The sequence below is a fragment of the Mirounga leonina genome, unplaced genomic scaffold (assembly GCF_011800145.1).
Source record: "Mirounga leonina isolate KUSES-001 unplaced genomic scaffold, KU_Mleo_1.0 Mir_165, whole genome shotgun sequence".
In the NCBI taxonomy this organism is placed as follows: Eukaryota; Metazoa; Chordata; class Mammalia; order Carnivora; family Phocidae; genus Mirounga; species Mirounga leonina.
The window spans coordinates 44,374,937-44,388,746 of NW_023270415.1; the positions used below are offsets into that span (position 1 = coordinate 44,374,937).

At 43.3% G+C, this 13,810-nt stretch overlaps 1 protein-coding gene across 1 annotated transcript in view; it reads left to right on the forward strand.

Annotated features, from left to right (window-relative positions):
• Nucleotides 1-13,197, forward strand: part of LAPTM4B (lysosomal protein transmembrane 4 beta) — a 75,144-nt gene extending 61,947 nt beyond the window's left edge. The window contains exon 7 of the mRNA XM_035011586.1: nucleotides 12,021-13,197. Coding sequence (XP_034867477.1) covers nucleotides 12,021-12,098 — 78 coding nt within the window. The 3' untranslated portion in view covers nucleotides 12,099-13,197. The remainder of the gene's footprint in view (nucleotides 1-12,020) is intronic.
• Nucleotides 13,198-13,810: the final 613 nt, after the last annotated feature.

A 13,810-nucleotide genomic window follows, 5' to 3' on the forward strand; every position in this document is an offset into this window, starting at 1 on the left:
CCCATGTAACTTTTCAGTTATTTCATCCAGCGAGCATCTGGAGGCGTCCAGTCAACACATAGCTATTTGAAACCTAAAAGTTCTGGAAGAACATTTCAAATAAACCCAGTTTTCCTTGTGACCTTGGATAAGAGGCTATTAATCAATTGCTTAATTGTAACCCTCCTATAATAATAGTAAGGAAGAAAAATTTATAGTAGTTTTGCAGTGAATTGAGGATACAGTTACCCTCTATTTTCATTGTATTTTACTTTAAAACACATACAGAAGTTGACTTACTTATCACTTGTGTCCACAATAGAGTCCATATTGATTTTTACTCCCGAAACAAATGAGACATTGGATTTTATTTTTTAATTTGTTCTAAGAAAATTTTCTGGGTATATATCTTAATGAAAAATTTAAAAAAAATGTATAATATGTTCGTGCGACATCGCTTTTAACAGCAAAAGTATCCAAGCTCATTGTCTAATAACTGGGGACTGGTTTGGTTAAATAAGGGTACATCCCCTTGACAAAATGTCTTTATTGTCATAAAAATTATTATGAACAATGTAGCAACAAAAGAAAGGCTTGTGATGTTTTAAAAAGCAGAATATGGGAGTTTCTATTGTAGTTACAGCTAGGAAAAAACGAAGCTTGTAGGCCCAAATTAGATTGTAATAGAAAATTAAACGTTGATTGGTTGGAGACTGGAATTCAAAGCAGGAGACATTTCTCCTTTTCCATTGACATGAGGGAGGGAGGGAAGTGTACAGGGGAAGTGGGAAATGGGTAAAATGGGAAGCTGGGATGTGAGGGAGCGAGCAATTCCTGCAGCTGCCTTGGCAGCCTCTGGAAGGAATGGTGTAGAATGGTTAAGAAGATGGCACAGTGGGTGGCATCCCACGTTCAGGCTGGGGGAACACAGAGGAAGCCGCCGGGGTCCTTTCAGAGGGTTACCGTGGTGATAGCATGCCGGCCATTCTTTCCAGCTCCTCTGTGGTTAAATTAGATATTTTTATTTTAGATAAAAGTACAGGCATTTAAAGATGTATTTATTTAGATATAGTTATTTAAACATTAGGTATTTATGTGCTCAGAACCATTTTAACGTTCAATTTGAGCTGCTATATTATTTTGGTATTTCCAGACCAAATATCTCACTAGTGAGGATTTTTGACCCAATTTGAAATATTTGAAGTATGAGTTCTAAATTATGAGTATAGTCTATAAAAGAATTTGAGCAGCTTCTCTGCTGAGAATTAAGAGAAATAATGACTTCCTCCTATAATTTATAGTAGTTTTGCAGTGAGTTGAGGATAAAATCATCTGTCTTGCTTTTGGAAATGATTCCTTTGGCAGACAGGGCTCAGGGGGGATTTCTCACTCGAGCCTCCCAAAATCTGCTTATGTTGTCCTCCTGGTATGTTGGATTCATTGGATACAAGATGCCATCAGTTGTAAACCGCACCATTATTTTAGGCAGTCCTTATTGTACGATGCTGTCGATTACAAGGCAAAGCTTAAATTCAGATGTTAAAATGTACAAAAATGTGTACCTTAGATTTTTTAAAATGGGATTATGTGTATGTCTTTGTTTACTTATTTATATTATAGGTGAGGATATTAACAAGTTTGAAAATAGTTAATCTAGATTCCTTAAAGATAGCCCAGACTTTCTGTTTGTGATAACCCTATCCCAAGTGCCCAAATGGTTATTTCAGTTAATTGTGAAGATTGATAAGTCAGCTATCTCCCCTTTCCTGTTTGGCGTGAGTAAAGGCAGCTCATCCAAATAGGCAAATGTGGTGTGACCAATTTAAGACAAGCATTTAATTTAATTGTATTTTAAACAGGATACATTGTGGACTGTTTTAAACAGGATACATTGTGGACTGTTAGGGGTGTAACAAATGGTGAAGAAGAGAAAATTCTTGTGAGTAATTTAAAATGGACCTTTGGAAGAGCTCCCTAAGTGCCTCTAAATGCTGAGATTGTTTTGAGGCTGTGTAATCTCACATCTGACATTAGTCTGTTTCCAAGGGCCGAATTCAGGGTAATGCTTTTCCTTAGAACGGGCAAAGGGGACCTTTTTCTGTAAAGAGCCAGAGAGTAAATATTTTAGGCTTTGTGAGCCATATGGCGTCTGTCATAACGATTCAGCCCTGCTGTTGTAGTGTGAAACCAGCTGTAGGTAATCCATACATGAGTAAGTAAGGCTGTGTTCCCGTCGGATTTTATTTATGGATGCCGAAATTTGAATTTTATGTAATTTTCATGTATCACAAAGCATTTTTCTTTTAAACCATTAAAAAATGTTAAGAACTGTTCTTAGGTCGCAGGCCACATGAAAAACAGGTGGCAGGCCAGAGTTGGCCCACAGAGTTCCCAGACCTCTGCCTTAGTGGAAATTTAAGCCAAGTTTTCTAGGCATATGTAGGGCAACTATTTGAACCATCTCAAGGAATTTAATAGTCCCTGCTTTTGGCCTTGAGAGACCTCCGGGTTGAGCTTTCCCCTCCTGCAAGTGGGTTGGCAAAGAACAGCACCTAATCCTTTGGCTCTTTTAAAGGATATCCTTTTCCTGAGAAAGTTTTAGTTCCTCCCATATTAGTGATTTTGCCTATAGATTTAAATCAAGCTTATATTTAATAAAATATAGTAGAAAATCAATAAAAGAATAATTTGCTTGTAAAACAGTCATTAAAGCCTTGAAAAATAGTAGTAGCTAAAGCTATTATATGCAGTGTTATCCACTGTCTTTTTTTTTTTTACAAAGATTTATTCCATAAAGCCTTATTTTAGTTTACTATCAGAAAAAAATAATACACACCTTCCTCTCTCTCTCCCTCCCCCCTGCTCCTTTCTTTCTGTATCCATCTATGTGTCTGTCTATCCATTCATATATGGAATAAAAACTTTATAACCCAATTAATTCCCATTTTGCCTTATTTCTGGGTCATTTTAACACTTGCAGTATGTCCAGTGCCACAAGCCATCTCATCGTTCCGTAAATGCACGGGATAAAGTGATTTGTTGAGACATCGTACATGCCACGTACGATCCAATAAGCACATTGCTTGGATTTATTTATTTCACTAACCTTGTGAGAGAGAGATGATTATGGCCACTGTTGACAGATGGAGAAAAGTAAGGGTTTAGAGGTAAGTGGCCGCCCCAAGGCCTCGGAGCTGGGATTGATAGACCCAGATGGTCTGCTCCACAGCCCACGCTCTCAGCAACCACCCCAGCAGGCGCCAGGCTTCTCGACACGGTGGGGAACAGGAAAAATACAGTGTTTGTGTGGCACGGCCCTGTGACCGGACACTGGTTGAGAAGGTCCGCACTTCCCCGTGGCAAAGAAATTCTGTTTATCAGCCACCTCCACTAGCAGATAAGCTGTCTGCTGGTTCAGGCCTTGTACATTTCGGCTAGTGTGGTATCCTCAGTACCTGGCACACAGCACTCATTGATGAAATGAACCAAGAGTATTTAATAAATCATCTGTCTTGCTCTCTTTTTTATCTCCCTTGGAGGAATTCGCTTAGGTTATGTGAACCAGATCAGCTCCATGCCCATACCCTCGACTGCCCAGCGTCATCCCCGAGAGAGAGCACACTGCAGGACTCACTCCATTTCTTCCTTATCTGCTGCTTTCCTTCGATTCTAGCGAATGGTAGCAACGTCCATCTCGTCACCTTGGCCGGTGACCTGGGAGTCATCTTTCAACTTGTTACGATTAGTCTCTTAGATAAGTCTCTTCAGCTCTGCTTTCTCTTCAATTTTTTTTCTCTCTGTTGCTGCCAGATTGATCTAAATCATAAAACTGATTTGTCAACCCCTTATTTAAAAGTCTTCAGGGGGTTCTGCCATTTCTTACTGCAACATTTCTCAATGGTGATGTCACTCCACTTGGCTATGTGATAGCCAGTTGTGACTTGTGGGGTAATATTTAAAATCTAAGTTTGCCAATGGTTTTTTTTTTTTTTTTGCCCTTTCAGTAAATAGGAACAGATTTAGGATTACCCCTACAATAACATCAGTCTTGGCTGCTTGCGTTCGAAAATTTTCTTGAAACGAGAGGAGGGATTATAATTTCGTCCTGCCGACTCTATCTTATTTGTGAGGCAGCTTCGAGGGACTGTTCCAGATGTGTTGTCAACAGTCGCTGCTCTTATGAGCTTTCATGACTCCCAGGGCCCTTGCTTCCCACCCCATACCTCCCCAAAGGAGACAAAACAAGAAAAAGAAGTCTCCATTCGCAGTGGTATTTTCTGTAGTTTTTCATGTTTTATGGGTAGAGAGGGCAGTTGATTTTGTAAAAACAATGTGTGCCCACAGAGGAGAGCTCTCTTACATGTGAACACTACCAAAGCTCCCCACGCCCCTCCCCCGCCCCCCAAAATGGTGAGGACCACTGGTTTCTGTGGAAGAAGGGGCCACCTTCCTGTCGTTGCTTAGAAGACCAGCTGGAACCGTGCCTGTTGTTCAGGCTCATCTGTAATCCCGCCTCACGCACTGAGCTGTCTAGACGGCAGACCACCTACACCTTTACCCGGCTGCCTGGGTCTCTCATGACGTACAGTCTGCATGTGCCTTCCCTGCCTCCTGGCATCAGTGCTGCTCGGCTGACGCAGGGCACCCTGCTCCACATTGCAGCCTGTTACCTTCGTCTCTGCTTCTCAGCCCAGCTGGCCGCCGATAGGAGCCCCGAGGTGCGTGGGTAAGGAGCGAGTGCACGGATTCACTGTTCCAACCAAACCTTACTTTGGATTTTAGAATTACAACTCTGTGCCCGCCCCTCTCACAGTAAAAATGGCATCCATTTTTCCTGGACAAAGAGTGGCCTTTGACACCATTCAGTTACTTTTGTTTAGATTTGGTAAAAAAAAAAGGGAGATAAGAGGTAGGGATGGCAAATCCTGTTGTAGGGGGAGATGAATGTACTGTCCACTTCTAGCTTTTGAGATAAAAGGTATCATGAGCTGGCTGTTTCCAAAGGAGTTTCTCGCCACAACCTTAGGGCTGTCCTTCCATGTTCAAGAACAGGAATATCTTCAGGATTCTTGAGAGAGGGTTCCTGTCAAGTAGGTTTTAGTTCAGTGACCTTCCCTTATAGGCCTTGATCTGGTCATCTGTTTGCTTCAACAAGTAAGGCCCAGAGCACCTTCAATTTTAGCCTCTAACATGTTCTGCCACCACCAGAGCTGAGAAAGGAAAAGAGAACTTCTTTTCTAACTCAAGTAAATAAATGTGTATATAGAGGGCTTACTGGTGTCACTTTCTTGAGGAGAGCACGTAGCTGAACTAGTTGTAAAATAATACTGGTTTTGGGCGCCTGGGTGGCTCAGATGGTTAAGCGTCCGCCTTCGGCTCAGGTCATGATCCCAGGGTCCTGGGATTGAGTCCCACATCGGGCTCCCTGCTCCTTGGGAGCCTGCTTCTCCCTCTGCCTCTCTCTCTCTCTCTCTGTCTCTCATGAATAAATAAAATCTTTAAAAAAAAATAATACTGTTTTTTTAAGATTTTATTTATTTGAGAGAGAGCAAGAGCATGAGAGAGAGCACTAGCAGGGGGCTGAGGGAGAGGGAGAAGCAGACTCCCCCCTGAGGAGGGAGCCCAACACGGGGCTCAATCCCAGGACCCTGAGATCATGACCTGAGCCGAAGTCAGATGCTTAACTGACTGAGCCACCCAGGCACCCCTAAAATAATACTGTTTTAATTATCTTGCTGTAATCGGGGGATTGCCACCATTCACTGAGCACCCAAATGCTAAATCCTGTACTCCACGTTAGGTATGTTAACTCCCTTAGATCCTTACAACCCCACTTGGAAGGGAACCTGTCATGGTCTTCATTTTATAGATATGCAAACTGCAGCTCAAGTAGGTTTAGTAACAGAGGACCCCAGGGATCATAAATCACAGAGCTGGAATTTGAACCCAGGTCTGATTTCAGATCCTGTGTTTGTCCACCACCATATTGCCTCTAGAATTTGATCGTGGCCACACGTCTACTAAGTGATAGAACTCACATTTGAACACCCCTCTGCCTAAGAACCAGTTCTGAGAAAGGGATACAGAAGTGTGAGGCTCTTGCCTTCTAGAAACTTTCTGGAGAGGAGAAAGGTAAATGTATATGAGACAGTTAATAGTACAAGATAATCTATAATTTAATTGATAAGTTACATAAGTGCTTCAGGAAAATGATTTTGTGTCTTGAGTTCAGAGGGCTGTATTATAATTGCTGCCATTTCCAATATTATTCTTATGACTTCATATATCTATAAGGAATCTGAAAATATATCATCATAGTGTCTTTATTTTAAGAACTTATTGTACTGTAATCGCATGGCATGATTAAGTGAAGAAGAGTGTCATCGAGGCTGGCATATTTCAGATCTCCGTTTTAGAAATGAATTTAACTTGAGCCTTGGGTTGTTTGGATTTATATGGAGCAACATAAGAAAGAAAAGCCTTCCAGGAGCAAAAAATCACAAGAAGGAGTCAGACTGGTAACGAGCATGCTGTGCCTGGGGAGTAGATCAGGTAGGGTAGGGTCAGATACTGGGCTGCTGTTGACCTGGGCATGAGCAGCACAAAGAATGCGGTATTAAATGAGAGAATTGTTCATTTTCCCATCACTCACCTGTGTTTCTTTGGGGGTACTTCAGGGCACCATAGTTCTCTAGTTTCCACTGGTGCATGGGGTGCTCTGCATTATGCTTTAATGTGGCTGTCGGGGCTCACTGGACTGGAGAAGAGTCTCAGGCAGGGGTGGGGCTGGTCCTGATCACCCTCTCCGTGAGTGCATATTTCACCTGAGATAATAACTTCAGCCAGCACAGTATTCCCTGGTTGCTTTGTTCAGTGTCTGTATAGCACAGGATCCAAATCCTACCACCCTTTCTTACTTTGAGAGTCAAAAACCTGGCAAATCGGCTCATCTTCCAGGCCCCTGCAGAAGCTCCTATCAAGCCAACAGCTCGCCTGCCAGCCAGCAGGGCAAAAGGAATGACGTGGCCCTTAGCCCGCCCCTCAACCTCAGGTTGAAAGTCGCCCCTTAATGATGGACATCCTCTTCCCTTCAGCACTGCCATGATTACTCTTTCATGTTTTAAATGTGATCTGTGTTGTTACACGGTATTCCATATGCAAGCTAAAGCTCATGGCATTGAAAGACTGATTCCTTAATTTCCCTGCCCGTCTCTTGCCTATCAGCCCAGCAGTAAGCACTGCTGACTCCTTTTCCTGTCTCTTCTAGTGTTTGCTTCTGTATTTTACAAATAATGTCTACATCGCTGTTTGATGATTAATTCCAGGTCTCTTTTGACTTCTTGTTGAATAGGATTTAACTCTCGGGCACCTGGATGGTTCAGTCAGTTAAGCGTCTGCCTTTGGTTTGGGTTGTGATCCCAGGGTCCTGGGATGGAGCCGCACTTTGGGCTCCCTGCTCCTCGGGGAGCCTGCTTCCCCCTGATCCTGCATGCTCTCTCTCTCTCTCTCTCTCTCTCAAATAAATAAATAAAATCTTAAGAAAAGAAAAAAAAAGATTTAACTCTCATTCTCCTCCTCATGTTCCCCGCTTCCCTTGTCCTCTTCATACCATCATATCGGATTTTCTGGTGCCATCATCAGTCAGTGTTTACTTTTTTTTTTTTTTTTTTTAGTCAGTGTTTACTTTTGAGTGAGTATTGGTCAGTGTAGAGCTCTATGATATACATTCTCTTGTACGGTGTTTGGTGTTTGATTTTTTTCCCAGCAAACATTTGCCTTGCTCTTTCAGCTGCCAAGTTTTTATCTGTTACCTAAGTCCCCATCCTTTCTATGTGGCTGTTAGATCTGTCAACCACCTACCAATATTATTTTCCAAGTGTTTGGCTCTGTCAGGTCATCTGTCAGTTCTCTTTCTTTCCTAGGGCTTCTCCTTCCCCTGCCCCAGGGTGGACGAGGTGCACACAGCCATCATCCTGGCTACTGGTTTCATTTTAACGTACCTCGCCTTGTTAGGATGTGGGAGCCAGCAGGCAGACTTCTGGTGCAATTTACCTCGTGTCTCTTACTGACCCCCCATTTTGGACCCCCAAATCTCCAGGAATGGTTCTTTGAGAATCTGATGAAAGCTCCGAGCACTCTTCCCAGGAAAATAGTTGCACAAACACAAAATTTGGCATGTCATTTTGTGAATGTCTGAAAACACATATGTAACTTACCTATAATACTTTGGGGGATGTAATCTTAGCAACTGTAGAGTTCAAATAAGGCTTTAGTGCCTAAGCTCTAATAGTATAAGTCCAACTCTATCGTACCCGAAAATATCCTATTTTTACCAATAAATAGTTCTTTTCTCTTGAGCATTTTATCATTTCTTAGTATTTGATGGAATGAAATTTTAATCCCTTGTGGATGTATGGCCAGCTAGAATCACTTCTCTGTTCCATTTTGCAACCTTTGATGTTAATTTATTTCTCCCTCCAACTGTTCTTTATATTGATGTAGCTGGGAAAATGAAGTTTGCTCTGGTAACACTCTGAGTATTTGTTGAGTTGAACTGAAATGATTGAGGAGCTGCCTTCCCACAAGCACACTGTAACCTAGCACGATAACTCCCAATTAAAGAGACACTACAGACAGATTCTAATCTTCCTAATTAACAGCTGCCTTCTGGGGTCACTGGCAAGAGGGATTTTTCCGTCTGCAAGGAAGAAAGTTACACTATCACACAGTCACTCTGTTAAGCTCCTATTAAGACAAACTCCAAGGGACTGTATGTACTTAGATTAGAATTTCACTGTATTGAATATTGCTTGAAGTAAAGTGGTCTGTGGCTGAGGTCTGTAATGTGCCTGTGTTTGCCTACTCATTGAGTAGCTGCCATGTACCAGATAGTGACTTTAGTTTGAAGTAGGATATGACCTATGTTCTTAGTCCTCAGAGATTATTTTTTAGCCATTCATTGTGAGTGACTAAATTCTGAAAAGTGAAAGACGGAGTTTAACTAAATGCCAACTTTTAAAAATGTCAAAATAATCGGATTTCCACCACTTTTGTTATGTGGCATATTAATTGTAATGTTCTCTCTTAATTGAGTTGTTTTCTCAGATTTCCAAGTACTTCATTGATCTTAGTAGAAGAGGACAATAGGGAGTGTTTTTAGTCAGTATCGACAGACTGAAATAGAAAAAGTATGGCGGCTTATGTCACCAGCCCTTCCTTGAAATCGTCAATAATATTACCATCATTTAGATTTTAAAAAAAGAAGACGCTGTCACTTGAGAATGTGAAACTGATTCTGTTTGGACAACTTTTAGTGAAAAAAGCGTGAGGTACCGGGTGAAGACTGTTCTTCAGTCAGCTTTTAGTATGTGGTGGTGAGAAAGCAAAGACAGGCGGGGCTCTCAAAAGCCCTGGTTAAAGGACAGACTCATTACCAGGCATCTTGACTTGGTAAAGGGTCCAAGGCTATAGAATATTTGAGACAAAAGGCCAATATTGGGATGTTAAAATACCGATGTAAAGTGAAACTTTAAAACAAGTTTGAAGGGGCACCTGGATGGCTCAGTCGGTTAAGCGTCTGCCCTCAGCTCTGGTCATGATCCCAGGGTCCTGGGATGGAGCCTGGCGTCGGGCTCCCTGCTCAATGGGGAGCCTGCTTCTCCCTCTGCCCCTCCCCCCTGCTTATGCTCCCTCTCTCTCTCAAATAAATAAATAAAATATTTTTATAAATAAATAAAAGAAGTTTGAAGATAAATCGCAAGAAACAGTAACAAACTAACTCAATGTGAAAGCAAGTCTATTTTGACAAACAAAAGGCAAAGTTACAGTATTTTTTTTTCTTTTTTTAAAAAAAAGTTATGTTTAGGGGCGCCTGGGTGGCTCAGTTGGTTAAGCGACTGCCTTCAGCTCAGGTCATGATCCTGGAGTCCCGGGATCGAGTCCCCTCTGACCCTCCCCCCTCTCATGTGCTCTCTCTCTCTCATTCTGTCTCAAATAAATAAATAAATAAAATCTTAAAAAAAAAAAAAGTCATGTTTAATCTTCTGTGTGCATTTTGTAGAATCTGAGTGTTGTATTTTGCTCAGGAAAGAGAATAAATTGGATGCAGTGGCTGATTTCAGTCCCTTTTAAGTAGCTCCGTTGTGTTTTAGGATAATCTCTCCAAGGATAATGATAGATATGAATCCGTTAATTGTTTAATGAGGCTGAGGAGCATAATGCTGAAGCTCGGTCATGCAAAATTTAATATTTCTAGCATTGATCACAGCTGTTGCCACTGGTTAGAAGTTACCGTATCTCATGTGCACACACGCACGCACACACCAGTGTGCAGACGCAGGGAGGGGAGCAGTGGCTTTGTTGTAGAGAATACGCTTTTCTCCCCGGTCAGGCTGAGACCCTCATGGAGACGCTGCTGCCAGATGCTAGGTAAAGCGCCCTCAGGTGGAAGACAGGGCCGTGTTCATGCTCTGACCCTCACCCCTCTGTCATCGGGGTCCCAGCGGGTGCTCTGCCTTCAGGCTTCCCTCCCTTTGCCTGTGCACTTGCCGGTCTACCCGAAGTGCCTCCTCTTCTCTCTGGGCCTGATCCCTCTTCCCGAGACGCCTGACGTCGTTTTCCCTGTGTGTTCTTCTCTGACACCTTGTTCACACCCATGCATTGATCATGCCCCATTTTACTGGCTTCACCTCCAGTCCTCTGTTAATTATTCCTTATGAAACCTTCTCTGTTCAAATGACTGGGTGGTTGCTGTCTCCTAATTGGACCCTCACCAGTGTCGGCGTCCTCTGCCTGGAACGTCGAATGCACATACAGAATCGCCCAGGCCCCGCCCAGGCGATGCCTCACTCATTCATTCCACCAACATCTGAGCTCCTACTGTTGGATAGGCACTGGGCCCTACTCCGGGGTTAAGTAAGACCGGGCTTGAGCCCAACAGGAGCTCCGAGGCTAGGAGAAGAGAAGAATAAGTCGTCAAGTGTGTCGAATTAGAGAGGTAGGAGTGTGTGTGTGTCTGTGATATTGTTGGGGGAATAGAATAAAACAGAAAACTTAAAAAGAAAATTTGAGTGTTGTGCCTCTGGGAGCTGAAAGGATAAATAAATGAAAATGCAAGAAATTGATAAATATTTACTGCTTTCAGTGTAAGTGATGCCCATAATTTTGTTTTATTCTTTTCCATTTGTGAATGTTCTTTCTCTTTGCGCAAAGCACTTGAGGTGGGTAAGGTTTTCATTCATCTCATCTCTGTTCCTAAGGGCAGGAACTGTCCTTTATCTTAATCACCTTGTACCCATAATGCCTCTCATCTAGTAGGTGCATAATAAATGGTAGGTGACTGAAGAAAGGCTAACTATATTGAGTTCATATTCCCTGGTTTGTTTTTTACTCCAAATCAGTCAGTGTTTTCTTATGTTGACAGTTCAGGAACCATTCCAAGCACTTGTTTTGGGGCTTGAGGTGTGAACAGGAAGGGTCAATCAACTCGAGTGCTTGTTCTCGTTTGTTCCTCTTCAGCCATTTACAGATAATATCGATCATCTCAGGTGTGCGTTAAGCAGTGTTAAATACTTTGTAGACCTCTAATTCTCTGGTGTCCCTATATGACAGGTGTAGAAATTGAGGTTAAGTAAGTTGCTCAAGGCTACGCCGAGAAAATGTGGCCGATGTCACCCTGAGTGGTTCCCGTGGTCAGTCAGGTGCCCGCCCTGCTCATGTGCACACATAGACCTCACCCAGAAGCCTTTTTTCCTCTCGAGAGACACCGTCGCCTCCTTCCTAGTCCTAGAGACACAGCCCTGTGGCCCTCCAGGCACCTTGACGTCCAGGCACATGTGAACAGGGGTTGGGAAACCTGGAAAGGGCCAAAAGTCTCTTCCCATCTTCTCATCGAAGTGTAGCCACTTGCTGGCGAGTTGAAATTTGGCCCAGGTGATGGCCAACGTTTCTTTGCATGAAAGGTCCGTTGAAGTGAAAGCTCAGGGGGAATGTCTGTGCACTTTTATTACACACTAACCCTCGTCCGCTCTGTTGCTTCCCAGGTGCTCTTACCTCCGTACGATGACGCTGCTGTGAACAGCGCTGCTAAGGAGCCGCCACCACCTTATGTGTCCGCCTGAGCCCGCGAGTGGGGGGCCCGAGAACAGCAGCTTGATTTCCAGACGTCAGAGCGATAGTTCTTTCTTTGCACTTCTGGGATGAGCTCTCTGAGCTTATTTGTTGCTGAAATGCTCCAGTTTTTAAATGTAGATGTTAAGTTGAAACCCTCTTTAGTTTTAAGCATATGCTTCGCTAGAGCACGGTGATAGACTCACTGTAGAGTTCTCTGGGGCGGGGGGTGGGGGGGCGCAGTGGGCTTCCCTTGTCTTCCCGGGGGTTCCCTAGGCACTGAACCTTCCCAGCAATCTCGATGAGCCCGGAGTCAGAGAAGTCTGGTTTTGTCCCTCCTGGGCCTCGGAGTCAGGGAATTCATCACATTTTCCCCCTGTGTTCCCTCTTATCTCTTTTGGAAAGTGTAAAATAAAATCAAAATTAGAGAATGCTTTTCTTAAGCCATTCCAGTATTTGAACAAACCCTTCAAACCTTACAGAACAGGCATATCAATTGTGTGATCCTTGCTCTAATTAGGGAAATAGGAGTCCATATCTATATAAATAAAACAAGAATTTCCTCAAGATTCTTTATGACTTAAATTCAATGACAGTTTGTATTTGCTGTTCAAGGATTTTGTCCACGGGCGGAATTGAGACCCTTCCACAATCCCAGGCGGTGACCGCGGCCACTCTCCAACGGCTGGTCTTGAACGCCCTGTGTCTGGGGTCACGGGGTGGCGTGTGCTGCCTGTGTTACAGTCGTGGAGCAGATGCGTTTCGTACCGCTTGGTGCTCCCTTCCTCCCGGTTTCCCATGCCCACCCAGGACCCTTTTCACTAAAGATTTGCGTAAGAGTATGAAAAAAGGTCTTCTTCTCTCCCTGCAAGGCGCATCCTGCCATTTTGAAATTCCAAGTATGCTCAGACACCTGTTCAAATGTAAAACGGTCTTCAGAAAGGTGAGGAGGGGTGCTTTTCTTGTGGAATGCTCTTATCTCGCCCACCTGAATTTCAAGGAACTTTCATATATTCACATGGTCAAAAGTCACAGCTCTCCTGTCTGTTCATTGTTGAGTGTGCTGTAAATGAAGGCTTTGCAATTAAAGTGAGATTTGCCCACATCTGAGAACGTAACCTTGTGACTCTGTGATCATGCCTGGGGACCCTTCCCACCCACATGTGGCCGTGCAGACACAGAGTTTGGCCCAAGGAGGCAGCTTTACAGCTTGTTTCACACATGTGTGTATATAGACATTTTTTTCTGTTTCAGTGCTGATAAAATCAGAGCATCTTAGGCCAAGAGAAATGGAGCCGAACAGACGCGAGCTTCCAACATTCCTAAACCCCACCCCTGCCAAGCTCTGTGTGCTCAGCTGTTTTGCATACGGTTGCTTTATGTCCTCGGTATGCTTTTAATAAGCATTCGGATTTTACTCCATTCCAAGGGAGATTAAATAAGGGAGGTAGGAGGGGGGGATTTTTATCCCTGAGAATCCGCCTCGGTGATTTCTTTTGGTAGACCTCATTAGTATTCTTTATAAACTCAACCTAGGAAATTCTCTTCCTGGAAGCTTTGTACCCATAAGAATCACAGTAAGTTAATCATATTAAAAGGTGTTAGGAATGGAAGAGGCCTCTCGGACAGTTTCACTGATCTCTGGAAGGCATCACAGTTGCTTGCGTGGACCTCCCTGTGATTTTCCAGCCCTCTAATAATTTTTGTGGTATGAAAAATGGCA